At 36.8% G+C, this 16,751-nt stretch overlaps 1 protein-coding gene across 2 annotated transcripts; it reads right to left on the bottom strand.

Annotated features, from left to right (window-relative positions):
- Positions 1 to 851: 851 nt before the first annotated feature.
- On the bottom strand, positions 852 to 16,113 carry LOC113585571 (immunoglobulin-like and fibronectin type III domain-containing protein 1). 2 transcript variants are annotated; one of them, XM_081718476.1, is made up of 25 exons: positions 15,913 to 16,113; positions 12,719 to 12,798; positions 12,500 to 12,622; positions 12,259 to 12,398; positions 12,063 to 12,162; positions 11,820 to 11,861; positions 11,675 to 11,720; positions 11,333 to 11,516; positions 11,065 to 11,178; positions 10,804 to 10,966; positions 10,423 to 10,695; positions 9,074 to 9,994; positions 8,525 to 8,649; positions 8,161 to 8,302; positions 7,688 to 7,981; positions 7,185 to 7,481; positions 6,039 to 6,218; positions 5,492 to 5,620; positions 5,070 to 5,378; positions 4,724 to 4,809; positions 4,446 to 4,638; positions 3,861 to 4,157; positions 3,529 to 3,682; positions 3,356 to 3,444; positions 852 to 3,136 (listed from the first exon to the last, which is right to left on the bottom strand). In XM_081718476.1, the coding sequence occupies exons 2-25, from the start codon at positions 12,768 to 12,770 to the stop codon at positions 3,132 to 3,134; spliced, it is 4,458 nt and encodes a 1,485-aa protein (XP_081574602.1). In that variant the 5' UTR covers positions 12,771 to 12,798; positions 15,913 to 16,113; the 3' UTR covers positions 852 to 3,131. The 2 variants fall into 2 exon arrangements, with proteins under 2 accessions (XP_081574602.1, XP_026878929.2); XM_027023128.3 differs by having other exon boundaries at positions 3,356 to 3,682.
- Between the last annotated feature and the right edge of the window lie 638 nt (positions 16,114 to 16,751).

Below are 16,751 nucleotides of genomic sequence, written 5' to 3'. Positions count from 1 at the left end.
CTGTGAGCACCTTATCAACATTTTCCAGTGCTAAGTTTATAATACCAGTTACACTGTGCAATAATCACTGGAACAATGTCAATAGTTTCTATATACAATGTGCAGTATTTTATTCCTATGTGCAATATATATATATATATATATATATATATATATATATATATATATATATATATATATATACTTGTACTATATATATATATTATATATTTCTTGTGTATTTATAATATGTCTTGTCTATGCTGACTAATGTCTTCTTTTGTGCACTTACCTTTATGTATATTGTATATTTGCACATCGGAGTTTGGAGAAATGCAATCTCGTTCAGCTGTGCACTACTTGTTGTATAGTCTGAATGACAATAAAGCTGACTTTGAACTTTTGAACTTTGATTTAAGTGATATCTTGATTGAAAACAGGTATGGCAATAATCAGGCCTGGGTGTGGCTAGATAAATTGAACTCACCTTTCGAAAGATGTGATAAACCACAGTTAATTTATGTTTTAACGGGGGGGGGGGGGGGGGGGAGGCATTCACTTTTTCACACAGGGCCATGTAGGTTTGGATTTTTTTCCCCTTAATAATAGAAACCTTCATTAAAAATGCATTTTGTGTTTACTTGTGTTATCTTTATCTAATATTTAAATTTGTTTGATGATCTGAAACATTTAAGTGTGACAAACATGCAAAAAAATAAGATATCGGGAAGGGGGCAAACACTTTTCACACTACTGTATTTGTTACCTGCATTTTATCATTGTGACATGGGCAAGCAACTAGGAAAAAGGAGCAGGATTCAGATGCGAGTCTCCAAACAGAACAATGTTTATTCAAAAACTACAGCAAATAACAAACTGCGGCTGCTGCAGCAGCTGCTGCTGCTGACATCACAGAGACAATGACCAACCAACAAACAAACGTCAGACAAGAGAGTTTAAATACATCACTGATTAGGGAGAGAACAAGGGGCAGGTGTGACAGGTAGCAGACTAATAAGGGGGCCATGGCAACATGTGAGGGCCGAGTACACAGGAGCACGTGGTGACACGTCACAAAATACAGCACGTGGCGGTCTTACCACATGGATGAGGGAACAGAAGGTAAGGGGGGCATTACAATCATTTTTAAAAGGAACATAAGTTTATGCTGAGTATTAGTATTAAGGAGTAGTAATTATTTTTAAGACAAAATGTAATATTAAGTGTTTCCAGTGACTGGTCTTAGCTATCGTATATATTTTTGTGGATATTTCAGTCATATACAAGTACATTACGTAGTCGTATGATTGATGTTGCTAACACATGTAGTTTTGATGTAGCAAAGTTTTTGTTCAGTTATTTATGTCACTGAAAGGGAATCACAGCAAATCAAGGAACACCGTGTGTGTTGTCAGGCTACCAGCTCACAAGCTGTTTAGGACAGGCCTGAGGTAGCCCATTTTATTTGGCTTAGTTAACAGGATATTCATGCCTACTATGAAAGTAGTAGTCATTCGGCTCTTTAGAAAACATGGTATTACTGCTGATTTTGGATTATCATGTCAGGTATTGTAATACATTTCTGCCTTGTGAGAAATGGTAACAACAAAAAGACTATGTACTCTATTTGAGTGTATCCCTGAAGACTGGATTTTTAATCGTAGATAAATTCATAACTAAACTAAATATGGAGGATACATAATGTTTTATATATAATGCCCTCAGATGTTTCTCTGCTCTTTGTTTTAAACTGTTTATAACTGCATGATGAAAATATTTCAAGAACTATGTCTAGTAAAGGGCAGGTTTTTCACTTGGGCAGAATAATTATACAGAGAGCCTTTCACATGTACATTTCTTCCTACTGTTATCCAGAGCTACTTACATATTTTTCAGTATGACATTGTGTTGGATCAAACCCCTGGTATTAATGTTGCTACCACTGTTGCTCTAACAGCTCTACAAGGTGAACACATTTTCCCATTTCTTTTGTACCTTGAAAAGTGCTTTACCATAAATACAGTCATGATTTGGATTGTGGGTTTACAGATTTAAAATTATATTGAAGTTCAAGTAAACACTGACATTTTATTTAAATTGAAACTCAAAAATTATTTATCCTAATAGGTGTTAAAAAGAAAATCAAATTTTGCTCTGGATCCTCTCAGGGCCTCCCAGGAATACAGTTTAGGAAGTACTGCTTTAGCACATTGATATCTTTATCTTGGTCGATTGCCATCTATCTGTCTTAAGAGTCCATCTCTATCCCTCTGCCATATGCCTACCCCAAAGCTGTTTTGCTAACTGTCACAAGGGTGCATTTCTCTTGTATAAACTTGTATTCACATGCATAATATTGGGAGTTATTAATAGAAGAATATAAACTGGGGTCAAAGCTGATGTAATGAGTAGAAATTAAGGGGTGATTTTGCTGACATTCTTGTCTCATGATACATCAGTTGTAGGTAGAAGGCTGTACTTTTAATTTTATTATTCCAGTTTTACTTTTTAGAGATGTCTTGAATACTTATTAGAACCATGAACTAACATCGTTGTGTATGTTTTGAAGCAGACTATTTACAAGACACATTATTGGGTTGTCATGGCATTTGCAAGGAAAATTAATTGCAAAGTCATTGCTTTTACTCCTGAACAGAGACAGACAGTATGGGCCACAGAAGCAGAATATCTAATAGTGGACACTTTATTCCATATTATGTATTGTGATTTGTGCGTGTTGTGATTGCTATGATGTGTTGCTATGTAAGAACAATGCCATTTTTATTTTTGCTTCGCTCATATTCTTTCACCCAAATAGCAAGAAATATACACAAAATCCAGGGATATATGCTGATATGTTAACATGCACATATAATGAGACATTTGACTTGATTAATCTTTGTTTATTAATTTGTTTAAAGTATTAAAGCATCTAAATTGTAACTTTCACTAGTTTAGTGTGGAGTGCAGCTATAGCAAGTCTAAGTCAAGGCTGAACTATATATCCAGACTATCCCCAGTTAGCTTTAATATGCTTGCACATTTGTGTATGTCACTACAGGTATTTCTACAACTAGAATTAAATTACAAAATGTCATTGAAAGGAATCAAGAGCGGATAAATCCTCCATCTCCTATCTCCCAGGCAGCATTTCATTCTAAAAAACAAAAAATAGAAAAAAATGGTATAAAGAGAGAAAAGGCAAGAATTATGTTAAAGTCTACGACTGGGTAAACAAAAATGATCCAGTGAACTATAGCTTTTGATATAAAGGTAAATTAATTAATTATAGAAAAAACTATCATTGTAAAAATAATAAATATTAGGCTGTGCACATACAGTAGTCTTTTATTACTAACATGTTTTCATAGCATACCTCTGACTGTAAGCTTGGTGGTACATTCAGCATGGCCTACTGAGTTTTCTGCAACAACTTTGTACTCTCCATTGTCTTTTGACCCCACCCTTAGGATTAGTAAGGAACAGACACCACATGTATTGGTGATGTAGTAGTTGGTATTGGTGTTGATGCTGATGTTGTTGTGGTACCAGGTAATGTGGGGACTGGGGTTGCCTCTCACAGCACAGCTCATGTAACATTCATATTTCTCTGGGCTAATGTGGGCTTTCAGTGGGACCGTGAAAATTGGTGCAGAGTCTAAGTTGCACGTCTTGGGCTCAGGAATGTTAAGGGTGAGCTTTTCTGTGGGAAACATGTATATGTAAGTGTGAATATTCGATTTGACTCTTTTAGTAACAGCATATGTGTAGAGATATGTAGAAAAACAAATCTTGGCATTTGAATGCTATTCAAGATTTAAATCACCTGCTCTCCAAAGAGATAAGGACCTGTGAATAGTAATAATACTGAAGATATTTACCTTTCTTCCTGATAATCCCCCATGTTGGGGACTTGGAGGCTTGGGAGAGCCCCATGTCATTCTTGGCATACACACGGAAGTTATACTCTCGTCCTGGCATGATGTTGACAGCTGTGAAATTGTTGTTGAACAGATGATCAGCCACTGTGTGCCAGGTCTGTTTGACTGAGTCACGTTGGGCCACTGTGTAATGCAGACGGTCATCTTGTTTCTCATCTGGTGATGGACTCCAGGACATAGTTAGTGTGCCAGGGACATTTTCCTCCAGTTCCACTGGACCAGGAGGTTTAGGATCATCTATAGATGCACCAGAAATATAGACCTTTTCAAATTCCGGCCCTTTAACTTCCGCCTGCCTTGTCAGTCATGTAATTTCTTTGCATGCACATCATTGTACAATTAGGCATGTTCCTGGATCTTTCTTGATTTTGGGAAATAATTCTAAACATAATGAGGAAATACACCATCCCACTATAGGATTTTTAAAAATCCATGCACATCTCTTTTTTTCATTCTTAGGTTTTCTTCTGGTATTAAACTTGAGCATTTTTTTGTTTATATGGTGTACTTATTTTGCTATACTACCTGTGACTCTTATCTCAGTACTGAAGGTCTCCTGGCCAACAATGTTCTTGACTGTGATGGTGTAGATTCCACTATCACAGCGCTCCGCGGATGGAATCAGGAGCTGAGATGTGCCCTCTGTGTTGCTCACAGTTACACGTTTATTCATAGGTATTCCATCCTTGACCCAGATTATGTTTGCCATAGGTGATGCCTGCCATTTGAAAGTAAATGCTTCATTGAAGGCATATTCACTCTCAACATTGTGTGCAATCAAACTTTTGATTATTTTGCCATACTTCAAAAGTGATGTTGACTCGAGCAGAATTTCCAGCTCTCACCACCATAAAGCTCTTCAATTTTCGATCAAGGAAATTTGGTCTCACTAGAAATGAATGATATTTAAAAAGATAGGTTACTGTGTTACTATTACTGAATAGGCATCAATTACTTTTGCATAATATACAAAAATTACAGTATAATAGTTTAATCATAATGCAAGTATACCCATGATTCAAGAATCTATGATTATTTTGTGGAATAATACTGGCAGTTGTCTAGTTAAAAAAAAAGATGTAAATGATTAAATAAATGTTTAAATTGATTTAATAAAGGTTTTTACTGTAAAATCCCACGGTATCTTACCTGGTGGTGGCATGGCAATGACATAGTTATCCAGATCCCGGGGTTCACCATTTCCGCCCTCATTTGTTGCAATCACTCTTACCCAGTACATGGCCATGGACTTAAGGCCAAGGATTGTAAAGGAAGTTGAGATAATTGCATTGGAGTTGCAGTGAGTCCATTCTGTGTTCTCTGCTGGCCTTAGTTCCACAAAATATCCTTTTGCTTCATCCTGCACTCCTTTTTCTACCTTTGGTTTACTCCAGCTCAGGGACAAGGAAGAATAGGTTGAGTCTAACACTTTCAGGTCAATCACTTTAGCTGGGGGCTCTGCAGAAACATACAATTATTATAGTTGGACAATAATATTATGACAATGTATTCTATGTGCATTTAACAACCTGCATGTGCATGCATGTATATATGTGTGTCATTTTTATTACTCTTTGGGTCTCTGGCTATCACAAATTCAGTGGGTGAACTTGGATCTCCAACACCAGAGAAGTTAATGGCTGAAACACGGAATTCATATTCTATTCCTTCCACAACATCTTTCACTCCATACTTCTTGGCTGGAGGCACAAGCAAAGAGTAACTTAGCAGTAGTTAAAAATCTAAATCTAAATACTATAAAAAATATGATGCATTAATTGAAATTTTAATTTAGTTCTTCTAACATTTTAAATGGGTAAAACCTTTAAAACAATATACAACATTGTACATCATTTTACATTCAGGACTCATTTTTTATTCATCCTAAAATTAAAGTAAGATAATTAGTAAACAAAACTAGTATAAATCAGTCAGTATTGTCTCATAACTACCTGGCACCTTCTATAAGTCTAGTAATAGTAGTGGTCAGCTATTAATTACTCTTTCAGTTGACACTTTGGCAGTGTGCATCACTTTAGCAGAGATCAAATGACAACTAATGAATAGCTTAAAATCTCTGTAGCCTACAAATCAAAATTAAACATGCAAGCATTCAACCTCTGATTGGCTCATCAGGAGGGTTTACTTGGCTCCAAAGGTTGCTACCCCTCTTGCGTTTCTCCAGATTGTAGCCCACAATGCTGGTTCCTCCAGTTTTGGTGGGAGGGGCCCATGACAAATTTATGCATTCCTTGAAAGCACTGTCAACTTTGGGTGTGGATGGTGGACCAGGATATGCTATAACACATTCAGATGAATATAAATTCTCTTGAATCATGACTCAAAATATGATTGCAAATGTGTAGGATTTATTACAAGCTAAAGTATATTAAAACCTACAAATGAATTAGACTTGGACTACAGCAGGGGTTCCCACCCTTTTGCAACTTGGGGCCACATAACCCACCACAAAACGTTCCACGGCGCACATGAAAATGTAATCAATCATTTAAAGTCTAAAAAAATGGAGCACAACAATTAATGTACCGTATCAGATTTTTCACTGTGGAAGATCCTGTTTTTAACCATTTATCCATGATGTTTACCCATCCTTATACAAGAGGATATAAATGTTTTACTTAGACACCAATTAACGTAACTAGCTGCTGATCCACCAGCTAGCTTTGTCAGTCTTGTGACTGTACTATGCCAGACCAATCATTGAGCTCGACCTAAATATAATGTTTAATTTTTGCAAATAATTTACATATCTCTCACATCTGTAATTATTTGATGAAATTTCTGTATATAGGAAGGATTTTTACATGGTAAAACAGAAAAAAATTAACCTTTGGCCAATGCCCCCCTAGCAGTGCCACTGCGGCTCACTCGGGGGCCATAGCCAACTGGACTAGGGCATTAAAAATGAACCTTTTTTAATAGGTAATGAACATGAGATTAGTGTGAGTTAGTTAATTAACATGAGATAATATGAGATTTGTATTCATGTGAGATGTGGTCAGCTCAGTGTTGCAAAGCAGTTTTTCTCTGATCCACTACACTTTATTCAAATAATCAAATCATCAATAAATTGTTTTAAAAGCAGAAGTAAACAGTAAATTTCATATTGCTGTGATATTCAATGGCTAGATTGTTAAATAGAATAACTTTGAATCAATGTATAGGAAAACACTGCTGACAGAATTACTTCTATCACGAGACATAATAACCAGTCAAATTTGTGATTTATGTAAGCAGTCTCACCTTTAGTGCCAGCCTGTATGTCATCTGTCTCGAACACATCACTGATGCCTTCTGCAGTTATGGCCCTAATGCGGTAGCAGTATTTCCTGCCGTGGTCCACATCTGTGTCCTTATAGTGAGCTTCACCTGGGATATTCCCAATCTTCTTCCAGGTGTTTCGTCCCAGCTGTTGCCGTTCCAGATTGTACTGAGTCACAGAAGAGCCTCCATCATCTTTTGGAGGCCGCCATTTGAATTCCACACAGGATGATGATGCTTCAATCACCTCCGTAGGCCCCACTGGATGGGTAGGTTTGTCTATATTTGAAAAAACAAAAACAAAAACAAAAAACCCAAAAACATACTAGTTTTTCTTCTTTGCATTCCCCGTTTATGTCATGTGTCTAAGAAAACATTTGCTCAATTAACATTTTTTAATCCAAATACTAAAAAAGGACTTTGTCAAGAACACTGGGGCAATTAAAACAGTATAACCACATACACTAGGTTTCAACATTACTGACCTAAAACAATCAGACTGGAGAAAGCCTCGGTAGTCCCGAATTCATTCTTTAGCTTGAGCTTGATCTCTCCAGTGTCTTTGCGCTGGCACTTGGTTAGGAGCAGACTGCTGTGGCTGGACGACTTCTCAATCTTAATGTTGGTGCCGTTAAACAGCTCCTCAGCCTTGTTGTACCAGTGAATCTTTACTGGCTCCTTACCCACAAAACTCAGACTGAAGGTGGCATTCTGGCCAACCTTGATAATCACAGGCTCAGAGAATTTAGTCAGATCATCTTTATTTATCTTTGGAGGATCTGGGTATACATACATAAAAACTCTTCTGAATCGTTCTTAAACTTTTTATAATAATACCATTGGCTTAATACTGCTCATTATTTATCTTTTTATTGTAGGTTTAAAATGTATTCTAAAATAGAATTAATTAAATTACTGTCCTAAATGACCTTAAGTGACCTTAAATTAATTAAATTACCTTCCACAATAAGTATGGCCTCTGTTTTATGCCCATCTGCTTCAAAGCGATACTTCCCATTGTCGTCCTCCTTACAATTGCTAATCAACAGTTTGTGAAAAGCCCCATCTTTGATGATCTTCAAGTCATCAATGGACTTTAACTGCACAGACAGTTTAATAGAGGGATTACTGGCAAAACATTTCTCAGTTACTCCATCTGTTGTCTACAGTATACACCTTAATGAGTCCAGGCATACTATTAGGGCTAATTCTGCATAGTAATATAATAACCAATGAGTAGCCTGTTACACACAGCAGAAAATATTTAGCATGATTGCAGTTGGCTTATGGCCTGCATGACTGGAATATGTGGGAGCACTCACTTCTTTTCCATCCTTATACCACACTCCATTACAGTTTGTGCTGCTTAGCTTGCACACCATTTCAGCTGTCTGACCCATAATGGCTCTGACATCTTGTAACCCACAAGTGAAGTGAACTCCTGGGGCTGGAAAAGTAATGCACACCCATTATCTGAAAGGGTGGTCTATCTCTTTTCTCAGCATGGGAATTACAATAACCATGCCTAGACTGATTGTGTCAGATCAATGTATCTCTATTGTTCACACCTATAATATATGATTTAAATCTACATTTATATACTTAATGCTTTATATCTATACTACCTTTTGGAAAACATACAAAAGTCTGTGCAAGATCCATGGGTTAATATAGTGACATCTAAATTTTCACATTTTAATGTATATACAGTTCATGGCTTGTGTACTGTATATTCAGGACATATTTTGTAGCTTTTTTTACCTAGTGACTGGAAATACTCAAAAATTGGATTTTGATGCCAGTCACCACTAATTAATCAACAATCTGCCAAATGTTACTTTATATGTAACACTGTACTGCAAATGACTCACCAATTATACTGTTAGGCACCAAGGGCCCTGTCCTCACGTTCTTCTTTCTCTCTACGACTTCACTGAGTGACTCTGGAGTAGTCTGTCCATATCCATGATACCTATTCTCTGGCTCTGGTTCCTCTTTCTCCATATTTTTGTCTTCCTTTTCTAGCTCTTCTAGAGTTTTTTCATTCACACCTTCACAGAGAGACTTGGGTATAGGCTTGTCATTTGGCTTAATTTGGTCTTTGGATTCATCTGGGGAAGTGACTGGAGGTTTGACTGGAGGTTCAGCTGTAGGTGTAGTTGGAGGCTTGCATGGAGGTTCAGCTGGAGGTGTGGTTGGAGGCTGGGTTGGATGCTTGGATGGAGGTTCAGCTGGAGGTGTGGTTGGAGGCTTGGATAGAGGTTCAGCTGGAGGTGTGGGTGGAGGCTTGGATAGAGGTTCAGCTGAAGGTATGGTTGGAAGCTTGGATAGAGTTTCAACTGGAAGTGTGGTTGGAGGTTTGGGAAGAGACTCAGCTGGAGGCATAGCTGGAGTCTTGGATGGAGATTCACCTGGAGGCATGGTTGGAGGCTTGGTTGGAGGTGTGCTTGGAGACTTGGATGGATGTTCAGCTGGAGGTGTGCTTGGAGGTTTGGATGAAGACTCAGCTGGAAGCATGGTTGGAGGCTTAACTGGAAGCCTGCATGAAGTTTGAGCTAGAGGCTTGGTTTGAGGCCCAGTTGGAGGTTTAGTCATAGGCTCATGCTCATAGGCTTGAGGCACTACAGCCTGTTTGGCCTGATGTTGTTTCAGCATCTCCGTCTTCTCCTCTCTTGCCTTTTGTAGCTTGGCTTGCTGCTGAGCTGCGACCTTTGACAAGTCATCGCCACTCCCTCCTGCCTGAGTTGTTTTGCGTGCTGCTTTCTTTCCATGGTTGTTTGGGTTATTGTCAGCTGTTCCAAGGGCAGTTGCATATAGACATGTTAATATGCTAGTGACTGAATGGAAAACTTCCAGCAAGACCACACCCCTCAATTTAAAATTGTACTCAGTGACATTGGGGACATAGATTATAAGACACATAATCAGTTCAATCTTATTGAACTCTACAAAAATAGAATATACTCTACTAATGGAGCTCATCTGAACTGAATTATATATTTGCAACAATTAAAAATTCAGCTATCTATTCAGGTTAGAAACAAGTGTGAAGAGTTTGAGTGCCAAGAATATTATATGGATCAAAATGTGGTCTTTCTAATCAATGTGCTGGTGAAGATATATATCATTTTGTTCAAACATGCATTACATTCTTTATTAATTCATTGAAGAGGTTTGGTGGTTGATACTGATTTAGAAAATGGCTAAATTCTAAATTTACCTTCTACAATCAGCCAAGCATTACATGACTTAATTCCAGCTACCGCAGCATAGATGCCAGTGTCCACCTTCATGCAGTCCTTCACAAGCAGTCTGTGGATTAACATGTCCTCAGACACTGTAATGCCATACTTTTTGCCTTGCACCAAGGGCGTACTCTTTCCCATCCATGTGATCTTTGCAAATGGAGCAGACAGAACACATTCAAAGACTGCATCCTCTCGTTCAATTGCCTTTACTTCCTGAATCTTCACCAGGAAATCCACCACTGGAACTATAAACATGTAAAATAGGTCAGACACAGTGGGGAAAAAATCAAGCCAAACCATAGTTTTTAAAATTGTTTTATTGAAATTTTAAATGATTTCTTCACTAGCCTTACTTTTGAAGTCAGTAGAGAATACATTGACTCCTTCAATATCTACTTGGTACAGTCCAGCATCATCTTGAGTCAGGCCATTCACACTAAATATTAACCTTCTGCCAATTTGATGGAGACTGTGCTTCTCATCTGTATCAGAGCTGAATGGAATCATATTGCCATCCTATATCACCAAAAAATAATATTTAAATAATACTACTTTGCTTCTTGTTTTCAATTTTAGATGTGTGAGAACAAATTTTCAAAGAAATGAAGTCTTACTTTATAGAGGAAGATTCTTGCATTAGGATCCTTGAGATCAATCTCAAATTCGAACTGCGCACATGCAGGACTTTTCATCTCAATGTGTTTCAAGTTGCCTAAGTAGTCAATGTACTGTTGGAAGAAAGAAAAGTTTAAAAGTTAGCTATTTACAAATTTACATTTATTAGCAGAAATAGCAGAAATGTAATTAATGACTGTTATGTTCCAGACTGCTATCTTTATGTAGTACACTTTACATGCAGATGTCCTTTAACTATCATTCTACCTGTGCCTGTTGCTCTTCAATTTCTCTTTTCTTCTCATTCAGTTTCTTCAGCATCCATCGAAAGTCAGTCACTCCATATTCAGCACAGATGCGCTCATAATCTTTCCTATCTGCACTCAACAGTAACTCCCAAAATTTTTCATCAACTTCTCCATCTTTTCTTTCATTTTTTGGACGATCAGCTCTATGAAAACATTAAAACAACAGATGCAACCAAAGTCTTAGTTTACAGTTTCAAGTCTGAATTATCATAAGAGTAACCATGTATACATACTTTATTATTAAGCTCTATGACTGATCATATTTCAACTATGTTTGGAGTTACATGTCTAAATGTCTTACCGAGTTTTAAGGGTCTTTTTAAAATCTGCTGGATGTTCACGTTGTGCTAGTGAAGAAATAATTTTTAAAAAGTAATATCAGTCATGGTGTCTTATGTTTTTTCTTGTTTACTTTTTGGTTAAAAATAATAAAATGCAAGACATACCTCTTCGTGCCTCTTGCAATGCTTTACTCTTGTTGAATCCAACTATAATGAGGAAATTTTACCATTTATAGTTATATCATGGCCTAATCGTATTTTACCAATAATATATCAAGAAAAAATATGAACTCAACCTGCCATGATTTTAATTTCAACTGTTAAAATGACCAAGCATCAAACATCTAAAAATCTTCAAAGAATAATATACTGAAAGTGCAAAGAAACAAGGAAATTAACTCTACTCACTCTCAATCACATTTAGTGCTGCAGTGACAGTAGCAAATCCAAGCTCATTCTCAGCCAAGCACTTATAGGTGTCTGCCTGGTCTACAGCCACATTAGGCATCTAGTGAACAAAATATTAATTGAAACTTATGCAAAAAAAAAAAAGAAAGAAGAAATCAAGACTGTAGCACTAGTTTTAACCATACAGATATGATACCTGTAACTGATGTTCTCCTGTAACTTGATTATACACAGTGATGTATTTTTCTTTATCAGAAGTATCACCATTGCTTCGAATCCATCTTATAGTTGGTGTTGGATCTCCAGTGACGATGGCTTTGAAAACAGCTAATTTCCCTTTTGAAAAATGGATTAACAATGTCAGCAGTGTTTTGCAGGATTGTACTAAATTTTATTCACCCATTGATGGTAAATCTTACTGAGATCTAGCACTCTACCTTCTTGGATAGTGAGGGCAATGGGTTTACGTGAGAAGTCTGGGTGGCTCTTTCCTGGAGGAATTCCCTCTACAAATTGAGTGATCATTACACCTGGAACTCTGGATCTCTTTTTGATGGAAACTGCAAAAATAAAATAAAAACTTTGTGTGACCTTAGAACTATGCAATATGGGGGCTATGCAATATTGCATATAGATTCACTAAAAATGATACCTACCCTGCCCAGGAGCTGTGGGCTCCTCTTCTTTTGACTTAAAAACTTTCATCATATCACTACGAACTCAGACAATTGGATTCCTGTTAGATCATAGTTTTGGTCAATTCCTTATGATGCACATACTATGGACTAAATTGATTTATTTCCTGTTGTTCTTTGGTATATAGCAAATGAAACAGGCTTATATAATTTCAGATTTACATTGGCACCTAATCACCATCACTTACCATTTATTTAGACCCATTTATCTTGTGTTCACTGGATGGTTTATTAGCTAAACCTGTATTATAGGTACACTTTATGGACTATACAAATATAGACCGCAGTCTATATCATTCCATGCACAGTTTATTAGCCATCTTCTCTTCAGTAGTCAATTTTTGACCACAGGGTCACTGTTGAGTATATAGTATTTGGGTGGGGGAATATCTTTAGCACAGCAATGCTTCTGACATGGTAGTGAGTATTGCACCGATAATGATGTATCAGGCAGAGCAGTGTTATAGAGTTTCACTGTCACTGCTGAGTTGAGAAAAGTCAGTTACCAAATTAAATAAATAAAATCCAAACAGATTTGTTAATGTTCTTAGAAACTGACCACTTATAAAGAGAGTTACCATAAACTGTAACCATAGTAGTTTCTTAACTGTATACCTACAACATGTCCTACAGTCTTAAACAACAGTTAAAGGTTTCTAAAAATGGTTGGTGAGTGTATAGCTGCCCCGTGTCTACAGACCATGTGTTAGAGGTGTTAAAAAAAAAGAAAGAAGAAAAGTTGCTTTGACCAAATTTGTCTCTTGTAGGTTGTACTAGAGAGGAAACACGGTGCTTGTTTTGTTAATATCTAGATCATTTAAAACATCTAGGGCATAGACAATTTCACTACATTGAATTTTATTCCCTAAGGCAGTGAGTTTGGAGTGTGACAACTTGATAAGTCTCCTGTCAGATTTTCCCAGCAAGAGTAAGAAATTCCATCTGTAGCATAATTCTTACTGCAGTGTGGACCAAGTTGGCAGTGGTGTCATTTACTCCTTGCTGCAGCCTCAGGATTTAGGCATTATGTCTTCAGCAGGAATGTAATGCTGACACACTTTGAATAAACCTGCTCTTGCCGTAGTCTCTATTAAATGGAATGATGTGGTGAGGGTATGTGATTGGGACTTAAAAATGGGGCATTGCACCTCCCTGCCTTGTAATAGGAAGAGTTTAAGGGGGAGCATCTGAAGTACTCTTTGTGTACCTGTGGCTCTGTATATATGTGGCTCTGTTTAAATGTGTCATGAGAGAGTTCTTGTTCTCTTGTTTTTGGTCATGTGATAAAGTCTCTTGCCCAAAAATAAATACAACACATTTAATATTTATTGTAGTAATCAAATAAAGCATGTAGAAGTAATTTTTTATTGATGTTGACCTTGAAAACCAGAATTTTTTTAAAACAGCACAATCTTAATATTGCAAACATATGTAATTTTTGTGTGTCTGTAATAATATAATGAAATTTTGATCACTTTTCCTGGCTGTTAATGGGTGACAAAAAAATCAATAATTGGAGGAATTTGTATGCTTGCATAAAACTATACATGCACTTAGCTTACTGAGTCAAATGACTCTGCCTGTCCTTGCCTGGGATAGGTCACATATCTCATAAAACAGTCAGTCAGAGGAGGATTTGACACAAGTTCTTTGTGATTCCCACAGCTTGCCCTTAATACAAAAGACCTCTCTAATTGAATATTTAGTATAGACTTCTAGAATTAGTTATTCTCTATAAAATGCTAATAATGGAGTCAGGATTAGAAATCAAGGTTTAGAATAGAGGTTTTAATAAAGTTTATGGGAGATGCTAAGGTCTTAGCACACTGCAAACCTGCCAGTTAATCCTTGTTTACTTTGCAGGTGTATGTCACAACCTGCAAAACACCCAGGTTAATCTAATGTTGCATTGTATGCTTGTTTTTAGGTTGCAAACACTATGATTTACTGATCACCACTATTCCTAACAAGTCTGTTCTAAAATGTACCACAAATTAGGAATGAAATGGGGTATTCATCTGAGAAGAGGGAAGAATACTAAAGATGTTTTAAACCAGTGTACAGGATCCCTGTATATCTTTTTGTAAACGTATCTGTTCCTGTGGGAGATGAGAAATAGCAATGCCTAGAGGTGGAGATTGATTTATACATAAGCCCAGGGGCTTGAGGACCTAAGGTCCAAAGATCTGACTAGTGGCACTGGGCTGCTCAGGTTTTATGACTTAAACATTACTTCTCATACATTCCTCGAACACTTTGCTTGGAGCCCTTACTTTTTTACAGGGTATAAGCTTACTCACTTGGATCTGCATGTTTTAATATGTTTCTTGACATGTCAAAAAAAACACCCCAAATAAACAACAAAAAAAACCCAAAACAAACAAAAAAACTGACAAAACACAGCGACACAATTTTTGTTTTTCCATTTCCATTCCAAAATACACCTCTCTAAAACAGTAGTGTCTATTATAACCTTCAAACAGATATAATTTGATAAATGGCTTCAGTGGTCTTAATTGTGCTCACTAATGAAATTGAAACACCATAGGTGTGTTGATGGTTAGAAATGTAATATAGCAATCTTTAGTCATTGCATGCACTGTTGAATATAATCATTTAAATGTCATCCCAATAGCTTTCCTCTGGCATTCCTACTATAAAAGAACACCACACTGAATTTAAAGTATCACTATAAGCTGAAATTAATAATAGCACATTAATTTAATTAAAATAAACTATCATGACCAGTTTATTTGCTAACTGTCTCAAATGTATCTTTTCCTAACATGAGTCTTCATTTAGAACAAAACCAAACTGTTCCATGCACACACACTCAACACATTTCAGAAATGGTCAGAAACAGCAAATTACTTATTTGTACTTCAGAGGAAATTTCTTTGTTGAAATTAATTAATGCTCTTGTCATGTATAAAGTGCAGAATGCACAGTAGTTACAAAAGGATGACAGGGACTCAAATTTGCATGGTGGATTCTACTAGTTCAAGAAATTCTCATATGTGAGTAAGTTATAATTTGCAGCACAGTCCTTCACCATTAGTAATCATATTTCATTATGCCTTCCGCCATAAGGTGAAATATTTTCTATGCATTATCATGCGATAACCTCTGCTATAAAAGAGGTACTGAGAACTTACTTTGTGCAAGGTGTGCAGTGCCTTTTGCCCAGCTGTCTGCCTGCCCAGTTGTGTCTGATACTTCAGTGCTGACTCCTCTCCTTTTCAGGGAAATTAACTTTGTTTGGGACCTCCCTCTTCTATGGCGAGGATCAGGAAGGGTTGAATTTCTCTTGTGCTAGTCAATGTGAAATTAACTTATGACTTTTCTCTTGTGACAGAGAGGGTCTTATTCATCTTATTCAGCCCTGCCCATTTTCAAGACTCAACTCTTCCTTATTTTGTCCTTTAACTTCCTGTTTACATTAGCCGGTAATAGAAAATGGTGTCAAAAGGGGATCAATATGGGAACTTCTATAGCAGAGATGGTGGTTTAAAATTACAGCATCCCTGTACTATTTCCAGCTGGGAAGACATAATAAAAAATGGCCAAAAATAACACAGACATACAACTAGAACACTCAATATTTCACAGTCAATATTTAGGTAGATACACTTAGAGAATATTGAAATAATGTCTAATATTAGCCAGCTATATACAAATTCACAAACCTGTGTGTTCCATGGATTGTTATGGGAATGACCACAAGTTATTCAACTTTCATTTCTGATGGTGAAGATGTTTAATAATATTACAAAATCATCATCTGTATTGTATATGCTCATGGCTATATTAGCATTAACTAGCATGTACAACAGTGGTTTTCAGTAACAACACTCAAATGCAATGTCACTTGACTGTAGTTCAAAGACAAAATTAACAAGATGACAGTTGTTCAGCACTTGCAGTGAATAAGCTATGTGCTCAACACCCTCCACTGGGATTCCATGAGATGAGAATTCAGAAGCATTCTGAGAAC

This window comes from Electrophorus electricus, chromosome 7, assembly GCF_041902795.1.
Source record: "Electrophorus electricus isolate QZ-2024a chromosome 7, ASM4190279v1, whole genome shotgun sequence".
Taxonomy (NCBI): Eukaryota; Metazoa; Chordata; class Actinopteri; order Gymnotiformes; family Gymnotidae; genus Electrophorus; species Electrophorus electricus.
Note: the sequence above shows the minus strand (reverse complement) of the source record. Positions and strands in the feature narration are given on the sequence as shown.